Source organism: Moschus berezovskii, chromosome 15, assembly GCF_049115385.1.
Source record: "Moschus berezovskii isolate FMDL1 chromosome 15, NW_MosBer_1.0, whole genome shotgun sequence".
Lineage (NCBI taxonomy): Eukaryota > Metazoa > Chordata > Mammalia > Artiodactyla > Moschidae > Moschus > Moschus berezovskii.
In genome coordinates, this window is record NC_142474.1 from 85,551,485 (window position 1) to 85,572,445 (window position 20,961).

General features: G+C 43.8%; 1 protein-coding gene across 1 annotated transcript in view; it reads right to left on the bottom strand.

Moving 5' to 3' along the window:
• LOC148775501 (ninein-like protein) overlaps positions 1-20,961 on the bottom strand; it is a 271,660-nt gene that overhangs the window by 24,565 nt on the left and 226,134 nt on the right. Inside the window, exon 2 of the mRNA XM_088844326.1 lies at positions 2,970-3,066. Coding sequence (XP_088700452.1) covers positions 2,970-3,066 — 97 coding nt within the window. The remainder of the gene's footprint in view (positions 1-2,969; positions 3,067-20,961) is intronic.

The window sequence follows — 20,961 nt, forward strand, 5'->3', positions numbered from 1 at the left end:
CAGTGTCTCACCACCCACAGAGCTCAGAGCTGTGGCCTCTCCCTGGAAAGCTCCAGGGTGTCACGGCCAGTCCCCACCCGCTGCCCAGATGGCCGGCAGACCTCAAGGTCAGCCGCGCCCTGTGCCTCCTGTGTGTGCGTACTTATTCATACGAACAGAATGCCAAACTCTACAAGCTAAAAATATGTCGGTTTAGGATCTCCCTGGTGGTCCTGTGGTTAGGACTCTGTGCTTCCAATGCTGGGGACAAAGGTTCAATCCCCAGTCAGGGAACTAATATCTCAGCATGCTGAGAGGCATGGCCAAAAGATTAAACAAGAAAAAAAAAAACAAACAAAAATAGTTTGGTTATGTGTTCTGTGATGGCCTTCACTGAAAGAGCAGAACTACTGAAACGCAGAATGTTCTTCAAAACCCCAGGCATTTGGCCCCAGGGTGCCATGCACATTCCTGGAAAGCACATATTTTCAATCATGTGGCGTGAGTTGGTGGGAAGGACCAGCAGGCAGATTAGAAAGCCGGAGACAGGGATGCCGTGGACTGGTCGGGGAAGCAGGGCCTGCTGGGCTCTCACAACAGGGGCCACCTCTGTGCACCGGCCCTGGCCGAGCCACTTCAGGCAGGCCTATGACTGACCACCAACTGCCTAGGTAATTGAGGAAAGCTCTGAAAATTGAAAGAAGAGGAAAACAATACAAAACAAAACCGGGGTTGGAACGGAAAAGCACCAGTCACGAAGAGGACACAAGTTGCCGACTCTCAGGAGTTCCAGCACAGAAAAGGGAGCGATGACACGGGCATGGCCTTTCTCAGGTGCCTTCATGCCCAGGGTCACACGATCACACCCCAAGTCGGGAAAGGCAAATGGCCGCCTTCCCACATCATGGAAGAGAAACGTGAGACAAAGCAACCAACAACCCGACCCTTCAGGTCCCATGGTGGCCTTTGAGAAGCTGGCTCCTCGCCCTGGCTAGACTCCTCCCCCTGGTCAGACTCCTCCCCTGGTCAGACTTCATCCCCATCAGGCTCCTCCCCTGTCCGACTCCACCCCCTGACCAGACTCCTCCCCCGTCAGGCTCCTTACCCTGTCAGACTCCACCCCCTTATCAGACTCCTCCCCCGGTCAGCCTTGGCCCCCTGACCAGACTCCGCCCCCATCAAGCTCCTCTCTCCCAGGTCAGGGCTCCCACGTGCCTCCAGCAGGAGGCGGTGGGACTCCAACCAATTTCACCCCCAGGGGAGGCCGCAAGGACTTCCCCAAGGGCCTAGCTCCAGATTAGAAAATCTCACCTGAGTAATGGCTAGGATCAGCCACAGGATTTCGGGGGCGGGGGCCACTGCGGGGTGGGGGGGAGCTCACTGGCATCTACATGAAAGGTACATAACCCCCAAACCTCCCAATGGCACCCACTGCCCCAGTCACGCACCTGCTCCTGACCAAGGCCCCACCCGGTGTGTCGGAGCAGACCAGGGGCCTGTGTGGGGCAGACGCCTCGAACCCCTGGCCCGTGGGGGAGGGAGGGACCCGCTGGCCACTGCACTCTCCCTCCTAGCACTCCTCAGATGCAGCCCCGAATGGTCACCCGGCCAGAGCACGGCAGGCGCTGCCAGCCAGGGAGTTGGCCCATCTTCTAAGGAGCACGTCCACTATCACCTTCCACTGGATCCACAGTCCATACCTCCAAGCGGGCCTCCCTCCACAATTCTCCCTCCGCCTCCTGACCAGTTTCAAAGCCCCTCTTCACTTGCTTTGAAATAGTACCTTTGTTCCACTGGCCCCACTGGAAACCAGGATTCTAACAAGTCCGAGGAGCACAGAGCACTATTGCATGAGACAGAAGACAAGCAGAGGGCTGCCTCAGCTGGTGCATCCTGCTTGCTCCACCAGCCTCCCAGCCTGGCCCGCACCTGACACCTGCACTGCGCTTTGGAAGATCAAATTCTTCCACCTCTCCACACCCACTTTATCTTGTCTACACCCTTCCCTGGAAGGACAGCACTAGATATGACTTGACATTTGTGAGATTGTGCCTTATAATAAATGTGAATTTGGTCTTCCTCCCATCCCTTACACAGGTTCTAAAACCCTGGAATTTCCTAAGTGATGAGAGCAACCACACCCAAGTTTATGCTGATAAGGTGACTTTGAGAACCACACCTTGAGATGGGATGGTTGCCCGGGAAACCAAGGATGTGATTAGACCTTGGAACTTTCAGCCCTACCCCTGGCCTCTAGGGAGGTCAGAGGCTGGATGCTGAGTTCAATCACTGATGCCCCATCACTGGATCAGTCATGATTGTGTAATGAAGCCTCCATAAACCCCAAAAGGACGGCATTCAGAGAGCTTCTGGGTTGGTGAACACGGGGAGACTGGGGAAGACTGAGACCTGGAGAGGGCGTGGGGGCTCTGAGCCTCTTGCCACAAGCCAATGCATCGCTCACCCTGAGTCACATCCTTTTGGAATAAACCGCTGATCCAGTAATGGGTTTCCCTGAGCTGCTCTAGCAAATTAACTGAACCTGAGGAGGCCATGGGCACCTCCAATCTTTAGCCAGTGGGACAGAAGCACAAGGACAGGAAGCTGGACTTGAGATTGTTGTCTGAAGGCAGTGCGGTCTTAGCCTGTGGGGTCTGCAGCTGTGTCCAGGCAGACAGTGTCAGAATGGAGTTGAACTGCAGGACACCCAGCTGGTGCTGCAAACGGGCCTGGTGCGGGGGAAACTAGACAGATCTAGTGACCAGAAGTGCAGGGTATTCAGAGGATTCTGTGCACCGCAGAGGAGAATACAAGAGTTTCCCCAGAGCCACTGAACAAATAAGGAGGCCAGAGAAGAGAAACCCAGGTGCTGGTCCCAGGCCATGCAGCTGGAAAACACAGACCTGCTGCGTGGTTCAGGGACAACACCATACTCCAGAATTCACAGAATCACGGAAAGAGATGAAAAGAAGACTAGAAAGGCCTCTTACCTGACTCCAAAGACCCACTGTCTTCATCTGAGGAGGCAAGACCAGCCTGTGATGACAACGCAGCCACGAAACCGTCCTTAAATTCCTTGAAGTTAACCTGTGAATTTGAGAAAAGCGGTCAACACTGCTTTCTACAGCCCACATACGTAACACACTGTCCTTTGGGGTTTTCTCAGATGGAAGATCTTATGTTGCCTTCGGCACTGAGGACATTTATTTTTTCAAATATTTACTTACGGTTTTAAAACACGGAAGATATAGTAAGGCAATGAAGAGTGAATCATAAGCCCTTCACCAAAAAACACTATTAACAACTCCATAAAAGGAAATTAGATAACATAGTAGAAAACAGTGCAGAAAAGAGGTGTCTGATGACCACAAACATTAACACATAAAGAAATATCCATGCCTTCACTACCCACCAAGAAAGAACATGCCAGCACCTAGGCTAGTCCTCCACCAAGCTTCCTTTCCTGATTAAATCCCCCGCCCCTACACTGGGGGGAAAAAAAGCTATGAACAGTCTCACATATGTCCTAAGAGTTTCTCTGGAGTATACGTTCCTGAGAATAGGACTGCTGGGTCACAGAATATACATTTATATCCTCTTGGTAAACTGAATCTTTTGTCACTATACAATGCTGACCCTCTTCAGTTCAGTAATGCTTTTTACCCTAGAGACTAGCTTTCGTATGGAGCTTAAAAGTTTCATATCAACCAGTTTTACCCTCTTCAAGCACAACACAAAGCCTGTCTGATACTTTGTGCCTTTGTTATCATTTATATAGCCAATGTTCATTTAGAATTATTCAAATATTTGCCACTTCGTTTTTCATTTCTTCCTTCATTTCTGATCTTCTGCCTGGGATAATTTTCCATCTATTTGAGATAGATCTTTGAGACTTACGTTTTTCTTAAGTATGCTGGTGCTAAGCTCTTGAGTACGTCAAGGCTGTATATTGTCACCCTGCTTATTTAACTTATATGCAGAGTACATCATGAGGAATGCTGGGCTGGAAGAAGCACAAGCTGGAATCAAGATTGCCGGGAGAAAGTGAAAGGAACAAGATGGCGGAGGAATAGGACGGCGAGACCACTCTCTCCCCCACAAATTCATCAAAAGAACATTTGAATGCGGAGTAAAGTCCACAAAACAACTTCTGAATGCTGGCAGAGGACATCAGGCACCCAGAAAAGCAGCCCATTGTCTTCAAAATGAGGTAGGAAAAAACATAAAAGATAAAAAGCAAGACAAAAGAAGTAAGGACGGAGCTCCGTCCCGGGAAGGGAGGCTTTAAAAAGAGAGAACTTTCCAAACACCAGGAAACACTCTCACTGGTGAATATGTGGCGAGCCTTGGAAGCTCAGAGGGCCACATAACCCTCTTTTTTTTTTAAGATTTTTAAAAAACCCACAGATTACCCGCCAAACGGTAACTCCCAGTGGAGAAGCAGCGCAGATGCCTGCATACACCATTAGCAAGCGGGGGGAAGGGCAGGGAGGAGCCGGCTGAACTGCTTAGAGAGAGGACTGGGCTTGAATGCCGCGAGAACAATTTGAGAGAACTGGGGAGAGCAAAGCAGACTGTGGGATAGCTTCCCCACGAAAAGGCAGAAAGCTCTAACCTACGACTCGGCCAGCCCCGCTCACAGAATAAAGGACTGAGCAGAGTGAGCCGGCTGCGGCTGGCCCATCCTCCATCCCCCGCCGAGACAGGCAGGGAGCGCAGCCAGAGCCGGAGCGGGCAACCGCGGCCCCAGAAAGGCATCTGATACAAACTGCAGACAGGCTTGTTGCTATTCAGGACTTCTTGGGCTCGGGCCGGTCGATATCCCCCTGAGAAGGTGCGCTGGTTGTAAACCCAGAAAACTGAGTGGCGGGGACTGGGGAGGCGATAAGTTGCAGAGACTGCGCTCGCCAAACACCTGGTCCCCTGAGCTGCTCGGACCGGGGAAGGCACAAAACGCAGGCCCAACCAAGTCTGCGCCTTTGTGGAGTACCTGAGAACCTGAACTTGAGCCGCTCAGACCTGGAAAGTGCATACAACCCGGCGCCGGCCTCAGACAGTTCCAGGCAGAGCAACCTAGAGCCTGTGCAGTATAGACTGGGACAGCATACGTGCTGTGAGCGGGGGCAAACCCAGTGTGGCCAAGACGCTGCGAGCACTCCCCACAGATGCCAGAGATATTCGACTGCAGCGTTCCTCCCTTCCCAGAACAGGACTGAACAACTGAGCCTTAAAAAGTGTCCACCCACCCCCTAGTATCAGGGAGGAAATTAGACACTGAAGAGACCAGCAAACAGAAGCTAAAACAGAGGGAACCACCTTGGAAATGACAGATAGAGACGTCTAGAGGCTACTCCAAGAATAAGACCAAAAACCAGAGGCAAGAGGCTTAAGGCCGAATCCTGAGAACACCAGAGAACTCCTGACTCCAGGGAACATTAATCGATAGGAGCTCATCAAACGTCTCCATACCTACACTAAAACCAAGCACCACCCAAGGGTCAACAAGTTCCAGAGCAAGACATACCACACAAATTCTCCAGTAACACAGGAAACTAGCCCTGAGCTTCAATATACAGGCTGCCCAAAGTCACTCCAAACCCACTGACATCTCATAACTCATTACTGGACACTTCATTGCACTCCCGAGAGAACAAATCCAGCTGCACCCACCAGAACACCGACACAAGCTTCCATAACCAGGGAACTTTGACAAGTCACCTGTCCAACCCCACACACAGAGAGGAAACTACATAATAAAGAGATCTCCACAAACGGCCAGAAGAGGGAAAGGCCACCCCAAGCAAAGCATTATAAGCAAGATGAAGAGGCAGAGAAATACCCAGCAAGTAAAGGAACAAGATAAATGACCACCAACACAAAGAAAAGAGGAAGATATAGGGAATCTACCTGATAAAGAATTTCGAATTTTGGTGGTGAAAATGATTCAAAATCTTGAAAGCAAAATGGAGTTACAGATAAATAACCTGGAGAAAAGGATTGAGAAGTTGGAAGAAAGGTTTAAGAAGGACTTAGAGGAAATAAAAAAGAGTCAATATACAATGAATAATGCAATAGATGAGATCAGAAACACTCTGGAGGGAACAAACAGTAGAATAACAGAGGCAGAAGACAGGATAAGCGAGCTGGAAGATAGAATTGTAGAAATAAATGAAACAGAGAGGAAAAAAGAAAAACAAATTAAAAGAAATGAGAACAATATTAGAGACCTCTGGGACAATGTTAAACGCTCCAACATTCGAATCATAGGAGTCCCAGAAGAAGAAGACAAAAAGAAAGACCATGAAAGAATACTTGAGGAGATAATAGTTGAAAACTTCCCTAAAATAGGGAAAGAAATAATCACCCAAGTCCAAGAAACCCAGAGAGTCCCCAACAGGATAAACCCAAGGCGAAATACTCCAAGACACATATTAATCAAATTAACAAAGATCAAACACAAAGAACAAATATTAAAAGCAGCAAGGGAAAAACAGCAAATAACACACAAGGGGATTCCCATAAGGATAACAGCCGATCTTTCAACAGAAACTCTTCAGGCCAGGAGGGAATGGCAAGACATACTTAAAGTGATGAAAGAAAATAACCTACAGCCCAGACTACTGCACCCAGCAAGGATCTCATTCAAATATGAAGGAGAAATCAAAAGCTTTACAGACAAGCAAAAGCTGAGAGAATTCAGCATTACCAAACCAGCTCTCCAACAAATGCTAAAGGATCTTTTCTAGACAGGAAACACAGAAAGGGTGTATAAACTCGAACCCAAGGCAATAAAGAAAATGGCTACGGGATCGTACTTATCAACAATTACCTTAAACGTAAATGGGTTGAATGCCCCAACCAAAAGACAAAGGCTGGCTGAATGGATACAAAAACAAGACCCCCATATATGTTGTCTGCAAGAGACCCACCTCAAAACGAGGGGCACATACAGACTGAAAGTAAAGGGCTGGAAAAAGATATTCCATGCAAATAGAGACCAAAAGAAAGCAGGAGTAGCAATACTCATATCAGATAAAATAGACTTTAAAAAAAAGGCTGTGAAAAGAGACAAAGAAGGAAACTACATAATGATCAAAGGATCAATCCAAGATGAAGATATAACAATTATAAATATTTATGCACCAAACATAGGAGCACCACAATATGTAAGACAAGTACTAACAAGTATGAAAGGGGAAATTAACAATAATGCAATAATAGTGGGAGATTTTAATACCCCACTTACATCTATGGATAGATCAACTAAACAGAAAATTAACAAGGAAACACAAACTTTAAATGATACAATAGACCAGTTAGACCTAATAGATATCTATAGGACATTTCACCCCAAAACAATGAATTTCACCTTTTTCTCAAGTGCACACGGAACCTTTTCCAGGATAGATCACATCCTGGGCCATAAATCTAGCCTTGGTAAATTCAAAAAAGTTGAAATCATTCCATGCATCTTTTCTGACCACAATGCAGTAAGATTGGATCTCAATTACGGGAGAAAAACTATTAAAAATGCCAACATATGGAGGCTGAACAACACGCTGCTGAATAATGAACAAATCATAGAAGAAATCAAAAGAGAAATCAAAATATGCATAGAAATGAATGAAAATGAAAACACAACAACCCAAAACCTCTGGGACACTGTAAAAGCAGTGCTAAGGGGCAAGTTCATAGCAATACAGGCACACATCAAGAAACAAGAAAAAAGTCAACTAAATAACCTAACTCTACATCTAAAGCAACTAGAAAAGGAAGAAATGAAGAAACCCAGGGACAGTAGAAGGAAAGAAATCGTAAAAATTAGGGCAGAGATAAATGCAAAAGAAACAAAAGAGACCATAGCAAAAATCAGCAAAGCCAAAAGCTGGTTCTTTGAGAAGGTAAATAAAATTGACAAACCACTAGCCAGACTTAACAAGAAACAAAGGGAGAAGAACCAAATCAATAAAATTAGAAATGAAAATGGAGAGATCACAACCGACAACACAGAAATACAAAGGATTATTAGAGAATACTATCAGCAATTATATGGCAATAAAATGAATAACCTGGAAGAAATGGACAAATTCCTAGAAAAGTACACCTTTCCAAACCTGAACCAGGAAGAAATAGAAAATCTGAACAGACCCATCACAAGCACGGAACTAGAGGCTGTAATCAAGAATCTTCCAGCAAACAAAAGCCCAGGTCCAGACGGCTTCACAGCCGAATTCTACCAACAATTTAGAGAAGAGCTAACACCTATTCTACTCAAACTCTTCCAGAAAATTGCTGAGGAAGGGAAACTTCCAAACTCATTCTATGAGGCCACCATCACCCTAATCCCAAAACCTGGTAAAGACCCCACAAAAAAAGAGAACTACAGGCCAATATCACTGATGAACATAGATGCAAAAATCCTTAACAAAATTCTAGCAATCAGAATCCAACAACATATTAAGAAGATCATACATCATGACCAAGTGGGCTTTATCCCAGGAATGCAAGGATTCTTCAATATCCGCAAATCAATCAACGTAATACACCACATTAACAAACTGAAAAATAAAAATCATATGATTATCTCAATAGATGCAGAGAAAGCCTTCGACAAAATTCAACATCCATTTATGATAAAAACCCTCCAGAAAGTGGGAATAGAAGGGACATATCTCAACATAATAAAAGCTATATATGACAAACCCACAGCAAACATTATCCTCAATGGTGAAAAACTGAAAGCATTTCCCCTAAAGTCAGGAAGAAGACAAGGGTGCCCACTCTCACCACTACTATTCAACATTGTTCTGGAAGTTTTGGCCACAGAAATCAGAGCAGAAAAAGACATAAAAGGAATCCAAATTGGAAAAGAAGAAGTAAAACTTTCCCTGTTCGCTGATGACATGATCCTCTACACAGAAAACCCTAGAGACTCTACCAGAAAACTACTAGAGCTAACCAATGATTACAGTAATGTTGCAGGATATAAAATCAACACACAGAAATCCCTTGCATTCCTATACACTAATAATGAGAAAATAGAAAGAGAAATTAGGGAAACTATTCCATTCACTGTTGCAACGAAAAGAATTAAATACTTAGGAATATATCTACCTAAGGAAAAAAAAGACTTGTACATAGAAAACTATAAAACACTACTGAAAGCAATCAAAGAGGACACTAATAGATGGAGAAATATACCATGTTCATGGATTGGAAGAATAAATATTGTAAAAATGAGTATACTACCCAAAGTAATTTATACATTCAATGCAATCCCTATCAAGCTACCAACGATATTTTTCACAGAACTAGATCTCACAATTTATATGGAAATACAAAAAACCTCGAATAGCCAAAGCAATCTTGAGGAAGAAAAATGGAACTGGGGGAATTAACCTGCCAGACTTCAGGCTCTACTACAAAGCCACAATCATCAAGACAGTATGGTACTGGCATAAAGACAGAAATATAGATCAATGGAACAAAATAGAAAGCCCAGAGATAAATCCACACACCTATGGACACCTCATCTTTGACAGAGGAGGCAAGAATATATACTGGAGAAAAGACAGTCTCTTTAACAACTGGTGCTGGGAAAACTGGTCAACCACCTGTAAAAGAATGAAACTAGAACACTTCCTAACACCATACACAAAAATAAATTCAAAATGGATTAGAGAGCTAAATGTAAGACCAGAAACTATAAAACTCCTAGAGGAGAACGTAGGCAAAACACTCTCCGACATAAATCACAGCAGGATCCTCCATGACCCACCTCCCAGAATATTGGAAATAAAAGCAAAAATAAACAAATGGGACCTAATTAAAATCAAAAGCTTCTGCACAGCAAAAGAAACTCTAAGCAAGGTGAAAAGACAGCCTGAAGAATGGGAGAAAATAATAGCAAATGAAGCAACGGATAAAGGATTAATCTCCAAAAGATACAAGCAGCTCCTGCAGCTAAATTCCAGAAAACTAAATGACCCAATCAAAAAATGGGCCAAAGAACTAAAAAGACATTTCTCCAAAGAAGACATAAAGATGGCTAACAAACACATGAAAAATGCTCAACATCCCTCATAATCAGAGAGACGCAAATCAAAACCACAATGAGATCCCATTTCATACCAGTCAGAATGGCTGCTATCCAAAAGTCTACATGCAATAAATGCTGGAGAAGATGTGGAGAGAAAGGAACCCTCTTACACTGTTGGTGGGAATGCAAACTAGTACAGCCACTATGGAGAACAGTGTGGAGATTCCTCAAAAAACTGGAAATTGAACTGCCATATGATCCAGCAATCGCACTCCTGGGCATACACACCGAGGAAACCAGAATTGAAAGAGACACATGTACTCCAATGTTCATTGCAGCACTGTTTATAATAGCCAGGACATGGAAGCAACCTAGACCTCCATCTGCAGACAAATGGATAAGAAAGCTTTGGTACATATACACAATGGAGTATTATTCAGCCATTAAAAAGAATACATTTGAATCAGTTCTAATGAGGTGGATGAAACTGGAGCCTATTATACAGAGTGAAGTAAGCCAGAAAGAAAAACACCAATACAGTATACTAACGCCTATATATGGAATTTAGAAAGATGTAAATGATAACCTTGTATACGAGACAGCAAAAGAGACACAGATGTATAGAACAGTCTTTGGGACTCTATGGGAGAGGGTGAGGGTGGGATGATTTGGGAGAATGGCATTGAAACACGTATGTTGTTATATGTGAAACGAATCACTAGTTCAGGGTCAATGCATGTTATAGGATGCTCGGGGATGACCCAGAGGGAGGTTAAGGGAGGAGGGACGTGGGAGGGGGGTTCAGGAGGGGAACTTATGTAAACCCGGGGCGAATTCATGTCAATGTATGGCAAAACCAACCAATGTAATATTGTAAAATAAAAAAAAATAAAAAAATAAAAAAAAAGATTGCCAGGAGAAATATCAATAGTCTCAGATATGCAGATGACAAAACCCTTATGGCAGAAAGTGAAGAGGAACTCAAAAGCCTCTTGATGAAAGTGAAAGAGGAGAGTGAAAAGGTTGCCTTGAAGCTCAACATTCAGAAGAAAAAGAACATGGCATTTGGTCCCATTACTTCATGGGAAATAGATGGGGAAGCAGTGGAAACAGTGTCAGACTTTATTTTGTGGGGCTCCAAAATCACTGCAGATGTTGAGTGCAGCCCAGAAATTAAAAGACGCTTACTCCTTGGAAGGAAAGTTATGACCAACCTAGATAGCATATTAAAACGCAGAGACATTACTTTGCCGACAAAGGTCCGTCTAGTCAAGGCTATGGTTTTTCCTGTGGTCATGTATGGATGTGAGAGTTGGACTGTGAAGAAAGCTGAGAGCAGAAGAATTGATGCTTTTGAACTGTGGTGCTGCAGAAGACTCTTGAGAGTCCCTTGGACTGCAAGGAGATCCAACCAGTCCATTCTAAAGGAGATTGATCCTGGGTGTTCATTGGAAGGACTGATGCTAAAGCTGAAACTCCAATACTTTGGCCACCTCATGCAATGAGTTGACTCCCTGGAAAAGAGTCTGATGCTGGGAAGGACTGCGGGCAGGAGGAGAAGGGGACGACAGAGAGTGAGATGGCTGGGTGGCATCACCGACTCGATGGACACGAGTTTGAGTGAACTCCGGGAGTTGGTGATGGACAGGGAGGCCTGGCGTGATGTGATTCATGGGTTGCAAAGAGTCGGACATGACTGAGCGACTGAACTGAACTGAACTGAAGCTCTTTTAGTCTGATGTCTGAAATGTTTTAATTTCACTTTGATTCTTTTTTCAGCAAAGACATAACTTATTAAAAGAATATTGGAAATGACCCAGATGTACGTAAAGAAAACAGGTAAAGAAACTGTGATTCAGTCAGACAATGAAAGATGACAACAGGGAAAAGTAAACACTGACAGAGACAAAAGATTGACAGTGACCTACAGTATCTGAATGCAGACTGCAGACATAGTTCTGAGTGAAAGAACCAGAGTATGCACTGAGCATGTGCTGTATATATCCACCTGCATGAAGTGCAGAAACAGGCAAACAAACCTATGCTGTTCTCATCAAGATAGTGGTAACTGTTGGAGCCAGAGGGACCACAGGGGCACCTGAGGAGGGACGCAGGATGCTGGGGGCCCAGGTATGCTTGGAATGGATGTTCACTGAGCGGCACACAGAAAGAAATCAGCGCAAGAGATCCTTGTCGGTGAAAATGTCGCCGGTATGTGCCAGGAAAGCAGGCCTGGGGCTGTAGGTCCAACCGTGCTTCCCACAACTGGCACAGGACGTGAATGAGTACGTTTCTAGTGCAGCCTCTGAGCACTGAACACAGCTGCGGCCTGTGGAACGCCTCTGCCTGGGTTACACACGCATCAGGCTTGGAGGTGGACTACTAACATGTGTGTTTACCTTCTGGCTCCCAGCTAGCACGTGGTCTCATGCCTGACACATTGTAAATACTCAACAAATGTCTATTGGATGTGTTGGCCTCTATGGTAGCCATTACAGCAGTATCTAAATCTTTGGGTCTATATACAGTGATTAAAAAGTGAAAATACGAGAAAGCTATCAGTCAACATCACTAAATGACAAGTCTGGCTCTTTGGGTGCTATTTAAACAGCTGTATTAGGGCTCAATCTGAGTTTGGAAAGGGCGTCCCTGGTGGCACAAATGGTAAAGATTCCACCTGCAATGCACGTGACCTGAGTTTGATTCCAGAGTCTGGAAGATCCCCTGGAGAAGGGAATGGCTCCCCACTCCAGTATTCCTGCCTGGAGAATTCCATGGACAGAAGGGCCTGGTGGGCTACAGTCCATGGGGTTGCAAACAGTTGGACACGATTGAGTGAATAAGACTATCGCTTATAATATGGAAAACTCAACAGTGCTGGTTTTTAAATCTACTTAAAAGTAAGTTAGATGCAGAGACATCATTTAAAATACTATATAAATTTTTATCATACACACGTAACACAAAATTATTTTCCTTTCATAAAGATTTTCTCATCATCTTTAATGGGAAACAATGAAATGTCATGGAAACAGTCTAGTAGGGAAACATTTACTATTCATCTTTCTAAATAATATATTTTCCCTTCAAAATCTGTTTATACTGTGCTTTTGTTTTCAAAAATTTGTTCATCATACACATTTGACCCATCAGCAGACTCTCGAGGAGACACTTTAAAGGCATCAGATGCAAATTCAGCATCAACTGGAAAGAAAAGGAAAGAATTATATTCTTTACCTAAAATACCTGAGTTAACTATTAGTTACAACAAACAAACAAGAAAAGCAAAAAACCTGAGACCTTTCCTAGTGTTCTGAAAAATGAAATTTATCTATAGATGGCATGACATAAGACACAAGATTACAATTTTATAATCTGCTCATGGGCGCAAGTGTGGCTGAGTATGAGTTTCTGGTTTCATTCTTCATTCATTTACTCAGTAACTATGTGCAAAGGTGCGGGACAAGCACTGCAATTAAAAGGTGAAGGTGACCGAGGTCCACCCTGAAAAATGACATGCCCTAAACTGGAAAAATTGACAAAACAGGCAACTTCCATACAGTCATAAATACTAAGATATAAAAGATGGCACATGAAACACTCAGAAGGGACAGCCGGCTTTGTGTCAATCCTGCCGGCTTTTTGGTGGAGATGCTATGGAAGTAGATACCTGAAGGACAGGAGAAAGTACAGGAGATGGAGGGGAGAAACAATACAAAGACCGGCGGTGAGGAAGTCCACCTGTGGGGTCCTACACAGTCTGGCTGGTTAGATGCAGAGCTGAGGGGCAGAGGAGGGTGGTGAGGAGATAAGGCCGACGACTTTGGCAGGACCCAAACTGATGTGGGTGTTTGGAGATTTTACCAAGGGTAAAAGATAAACTGGTGACACAGTCAGTGACAGAGAAATTTTAAAGTCACCCACCATGTGACAGCTACACAAACGTGACTGCTTGAGTCTGGGTTTCCTAGCCTTAACCACTGCCAATGTTTGAGAAGCTGATGAACTCCACGTTTTCTGAGAATAGTGTCAGGTGTAGGCGGATAGTTCCACAGGGATAGAGGCAGTAGAAGAAGGATTTAGCCAGAAATAAAAGAAATACAGAGACCTTTAGAGATTGTTTTTCAAGCTATGGAACATGATGAATCAATAAGGAAGTAGGATATTTTCCCCTATGACTGCTCATGCGCTGACATTTCTCATTAGCTATGTATAAGAAAAAATATTCAACATGGCAGAAGGGGTGAGGGAGACTCCAGCTTGATCAGAACCTCCTGAGAAAACAGCACGGAGCCCCAGTTGCAGCCTGAAGCATGACTGAAATAATAGCGTTTGGCTCATCCTGACAGTCCCATGACAGTAGTGGATCAGGAGGAAAGTGGACCAGGGGCTTCAGTGAGCACAGAGAAGGCTGCACCAGTGTCCAAAAGAAAATCGAGGGAAAGAATTTTGGTTTTCCCGTACAAAATATATATCTCTTTAGATATCAGATAAGTATCACCCTTTCCAATCAGATTTACAATTGTTCACTGGGTGTGGAGTTTCAGTTTGGTAAGATGAAGAGTTCTGGAGAAGGTGGTGGTGGTGATGGCTGTATGACACTATGAATGGTGAGATACACACATACACTCCACAGTGTGTGTGCTTAGTCCCTCACACGTGTCCGACTCTTTCTGACCCCGTGGACTGTAGCCTGCCAGGCTCCTCTGTCCAGGGAATTTTCCAGGGAAGAACACTGGGGTGGGTTGCCAGTTCCTTCTCCAGAGAATCTGGCTGACCCAGGGATTGAACACACATCTCAATTAACCAAATCAAGGAAAACAAAATCAGGGGTACAGAATTAATAAATATCTATGGTGGAGTTTAAAAGGAAACAGATAAATACAAAATGTATGTGCCTGCTCTAGGCCCTGAAAACAGAGGCAAAATATATGTCCCGTGTCTTCCAGATCTGTACCATGTACATAAATGTACCATGTCTTCTAGATCTGTTCTGGACACTTTTGCCACTCTACAGACGTTACATTTATTCTCCATGCTGCTTACAATGTGCTCATTATTATAATGAAATAGCACAAATAAAATACACCCAACTTAACATCAAAGTTCTTCATTAAGTACACAAAAACTTCCTTAAAAAAGTCACATTCCCATGTGACCAATTAAATAGAAATAGATTTCTCCTGACAAAGAATTTTAACCAGAAATTGGTAATAGAGACTGTCCTGCCCAGAACCAAACTAGGAGGAAGGGCCCAGAATTTTGGAACCTGAACTTCCCCATGGTATGATACAGGAAAATATTCCCTTACTGGACCAAAGCCTATTCAGTCACCTCCTAAAGAGGTGTGTAAACTGCTCTCCTTTCCCCTAGCCTGGCTCACCCCTCCTGTCACCTGCATGACCACCATGCTCTCTCTTGATCCCACCATCCACTATCCACACGGGGCCAGGGTGGTCCTCAGAACACAAACATGCCACTACCGGCCCCACATGCTTAGAAACCTCCCCTGGTGTCGCCCTCGGCCTGCTCACTAACTTCCAGCCACACTGGCCTTCAAGAATGAGCAGGTCCCTGGGCATGCCACCCTCTTTCAAGACTCAGGGCCTTTGCACATGCTGTTTCCTCCAACAAGAATGCTCTCTGCCCACAGTTACTTCCTCGCTAAAACCCGCTCCCTCAGGCTCCAGCTGAAGAGGCTCTTCCTCGGAGAGAATTTCCAGGATTTCTCATCTACCAATACTTTCACTGCACGACTCTCTCTCCCAGTGTGGTGTTTTCCTTCACAGCAGGTACTCTGGCCTGGTTTACCTGCATTTAACATCTGCCTTCTGCATGACACTCTTGAGGGCCACAGGGGCAAACCTCTTGATTCTGCTGTTTACAGTTGGAACACCAGAGCCCGTTATCAGCTCGTAACTGCTGAGTGCATATCTGCTGCATGAACAAATGAAGGACTTGGGAACCTGAGTGCAGGACTTTCCATTTCCCTCACATTCACTGCAGACCTCTTGCAGATGAGTTCCTCGCTCATCAGTATCTATCCTTAAACCCAGTCACTGCAAAGTGTCCCTACTGTTCTGTGTACTCCACACACCCTAACAGCACGCTACTGATTTCTATGCCCAACTAACTGATGGAAACACTGCCTAACAAGGCCAGGGACGAAATCTCAAGTTGCAGACATACTTTTCTCCAGGATGAGCTCTCAATAACTCCGTTTTATCTAGAAGTCAGGAGTCTTGTGTCTTGTTCTTCACCCAATCACAGGATCCTCTGAAGTCTGTCGTTCAGCTCAAATTCTCCTCTGTGCCAATTACCATGCTAGGCTCTAAACACTCTGCAACTCCAGAGCCCTCTAGCCTACCAAGCTGTAGTGTTCTGCAGCACAAGTTCCCAGCCAAATTCACGAGCTTCTGGAAGTCACTGCTGCTGCTGCTAAATTTGCAAACTGCCTGTTCTCCCTTTAAACCCACTAAGGCCTCACCTGAGGAAAATAAGCAGCGGAAACAACACACTTCACTTGTTAGGTCTGTTACTTGCTCCTGGGTCATCTCTTTTGCATTCACCCTAATTCCTTTCAAGTCAAACCAGTCAAACAAGAACTATTTATTGAATACCTACCATGTGCCAAGCACAATTTCATCCCTAGAGACAGAACAATCATTAACACAAATCCTTCTACTTTTGTGTAGGTAGGGTATAATCAAGCTCACAGAGAATTAAAAAAAATATATAATATCTAAAAACTAATGTTAAGACGATCTGACATCAATATCATACTTCTTAAACTGTTTTAACGGAGAAGGCAATGGCAAGCCACTCCAGTACTATTGCCTAGAAAATCCCATGGATAGAGGAGCCTGGTGGGCTGCAGTCTGTGGGGTCGCTAAGGGTCAGACATGACTGAGCGACTTCACTTTCACTTTTCACTTTCACACATTGGAGAAGAAAATGGCAACCCACTCCAGTGTTCTTGCCTGGAGAATCCCAGGGACGGGGGAGCCTGGTGGGCTGCCATCTGTGGGGTCGCACAGAGTTGGACACGACTGAAGTGACTTAGCAGCAGCAGCAAACTGTTTTAAAAAATCAACTTACCAACTTACACATCAGGTAGGTTTTTTTCAAATAAAGCTTTCATCTCCTCCAGAACTTGCCTCAGTCCATTCTCCTGGAACATATAAAATTACACTCATAATTCCCCCACCAAGTTATCAGCCATAATCGATGCTTATGTACCTTATGAAAAACCAGTAGTCCTTCCACACCTACTAAGATGGCTCTAATGACAAGTGTTGGAGAGGATGGGGAGAAACTGGAACCCTTGTCCAATGCAGGGAGGAACATAAAATGGCACAGCCCTATAGAAAACAGCCTTGTGGGTCCACAAAAAGTCAAATTCCGAAGTCCCATATTATCCAGCAATTTCTCTTCTAGGAATACACTCAAGAGAACTGAAAACCTATGTTCATACAAAATATGTCTATTCAATGGAATATTACTCAGTCCAAAAAAAGTCCTAATACATACAACAACATGAACTTTGAGAACACTGCTTAGTGAAACAAGCCAGACAGAAAAGGGCAGATATTGTATGATGTCCTCATCTGAAATGTCTAGAATAGGCAACCTCACAGAAACAAAGCAGATTAGAGGCTACCAGGCTGAGGGGGGAGAAGAGTGGGTAGTTACTGCTTAAAAGCAATAGAGTTTATCTGGGGTTATGAAAAAGCTTTGGAAACAGGGATGATGGTTGCACAACGGTGGGAATATAATTAATGCCACTACCGTGGATACAGAAGAATGGTTAGAAATGGCACCGGTTAAGTTTTGTATCATTTACCACAATTAAAAAAAAATAAAAAGGAATGAATTACCAACAAAACACACAGTCAACAGAGTCATTAAGGACCACCTTAAAGACATTGCACTGAGAAGTCAGACAGAAAGGAGTACACACTGTATGCTTCTAACTGGCCCTGTACAGAAAAGTGTGCAATTGCTGGCATGCTGACTCCAGAAATACAATAAAAAAGACAAATATAATCTGTAGGGGAAAGAAAATCCTTGGCTGCCTAAGGCTGCAGATGGGAGGTAGCCGGTGCCACAGAAGAGAAAAGGGAATCCTTGGGATAGTAGAAATCTTGATTGGGTTGCTGGTTACAAGGATTATATACATTTGTCAAAACCCTATTAAAATGTGCATTGTGTTGTACATAAATTATAACTCGATAAAACTAGTGACAAAAAAACAATAGTCCCTTGGACTGAAAGGAGATCCAACCAGTCCATTCTAAAGGAGATCAATCCTGGGTGTTCATTGGAAGGACTGATGCTAAAGCTGAAACTCCAATACTTTGGCCATCTCATGCGACGATTTGACTCATTGGAAAAGACTCTGATGCTGGGAAGGATTGGTGGCAGGAAGAGAACAGGACAACAGAGAATGAGATGGCTGGATGGCATCACTGACTCGATGGACATGAGTCTGAGTGAACTCCGGGAATTGGTGATAGACAGGAAGGCCTGGCGTGCTGTGATTCATGGGGTCGCAAAGAGTCAGACACGACTGAGCGACTGAACTGAATGGAAGCAAAGCACATGACAAAATCATGTAAATTACTTATTATTTACTGGAAAAGGATCTTAAAAGGTTACTACCAAAAAAAAAAAAAACAAACAACAACAACAACCCTACACACTGCCAGGATAGAAAACAGAAAGGTCAAAGAGTTTTTCTGCTATCTACTTTTGCAAATTTCTAAAAAAAATTTCTCTTGGAAGGATAAAAACATTACAATTATAAATTTTATAAATGCTACACAATGTCTGTCAACCAGCAACCCCTACAGCTGAAACACTGTAAATATTTCAATTAAAATTTTTTACCAAAAAAAAACCCCAATAATGCTATAACAATGAAAAAAAAAAAAACCTCAAAAGAAAACAATGATAAGCAACCCATCTACTTTTAAGAGGTAAAATAAATGGTTTGGCACTATGGGTATAACTACAAAATTACACTATTTAATGCTGACTGGATGCAAGAAATGATTTCTAATGAAACATGAAAGCATGACTTCTACCTACTCTTTCATCAACTGGTTAAAAAGATATCATGGAAAAGTCTGATTTACTAGAATTCACTTAAATATTCCTTTATCAAAAATATTATTTGAAGGGATAGCTGAAACTCTCACACGATAAGGAGATCAGTAGGCATACAAAAGACAAGAATGAAATAAACTTGTAAAGATACAACCGAGACTTAAATTTTTAAATTCACACTGGGAATTGTATCATTTTGTGCTCCCACCTCCAGCTGTAAGCCCCTGGGAACTCAAGGTAATTTTCCTAAATTATCAGTTCTGCAGATACAATCTGCATCATTCCAATTTGCCAAACACAGCACCTAACCATGAGGGATTCTGGAATGAAAAAGGCAGAGGCCCTGCTCTAAACCAGCTACCATCTGCCAGGGAGGAATGATTCTCGAAATCATGTGTGGGTCCAGGGTGTGAGGGGTCGATCAGATCAAGACCAATTCTTAGTCTAACCCAGCTCAGCTGTCCCAGTGGCCAGCCCCCAGAGGTAGCCAGGACTCCAAGAAAAGATGCACTGACACCCTCTAAGACTCAGAAAAGCCAGTGATTTTACACTTCTAAGTTCACCCCTGATTCCCTGTCAGGAAACATCTAACAGGAGGTTTCCTGTGTGCTGTTTTGGATCTGTCACAAATTCTCTGTTCCTTATTAATTCCGGAATTAAGAGGAGAGGCAAGCGTCTCTCGGGGGCTGAGGAATCCAGACATGTCCTTCGTTAGTTTTTCTATACAGTGATAAGCACCCTCTTCCTTTTCATGAACCATACGGTAAAAGTGATTATGTACAACTCTCTCTACTATGGATCGCCTATAAACATAGACTTACATGAACACGTAAGTCTGGAATTTTAATCTTTATCTTTGCTGAGAGTAACTACAGTATGTATGCGCACGCCATGTTGATTAAAACGCCTTTGCTCCATCAGAACTTTGGTCCCCGTGTCTTGCTTTTTCTCTCTCTTTCTCTCTCTCCCTCTCTCTTCTTCAGGCTAATTCCTGGAGTGTAGAGGCTCTTTGTGTTCACTTCCCTGCTCAGGCTTCTAAGACCCTCTGGAGAAGGCGCTCTGTGCCTTCACCCCATCGAGCGGGCGCCTGAGGCCCTCGTGAACAGGGACTTTATTGGCTTTCTGCATAAACCAAGGAATATCAGCCTCTTTCTCTCTCCTTTACTTTCTCATGCTCGACTCCGGACCACCAGGTTCCGGTCCACTAAAGGACCTACAAATGGTGCCCAGAACAGAAGCTTGGTACACGTAGGCAGATTCGGACGGAGGACCCCAGGAGGCCTATTGAGGCCAGAAAGTACTAAGACATGGGTAATAGGGCTGGAAAGCCCCATCACTTTTCTACTTTACTTTAGCACTTATTTAAAGTTCAGGGACTTAATGAAAGGTATGCTGATTTTTTAGCTAGATTTTCTAGCTAGAAACTGCTATTTTGAGTCAAAAGGCAACTAGAGAAATTACTTGCTTATGAAACCGCAAATCACGAATGTCAAAAAGCTATAGCTCCAATTCGTGAGACAGGGACTATTATTGATTGTTTAAAGGCTTGTTGCAATCTAGGATTAGAAACTCAAAAGATGCAAATGCCAGCCAGCTGAAACAATGGCTGCTGCCTTTAGATAGGGAAATGAAAGATGCTTTACATGTGGATGTAAGAACCATTTAAAAAGAGGCTGCCCTAAGAAAGCTAATTAAATTTTTTTTTTTAAATAAGGAAAAAGAAAAAACCTCCAAAAATCTGCCCTCGCTGCTGTAGAGGAATGCATTGGGCGGAAGATTGTTAGCATAATTTGACACTGAAGGAAAACTTATTCCGGGTAACTCCAAGTGGGGAC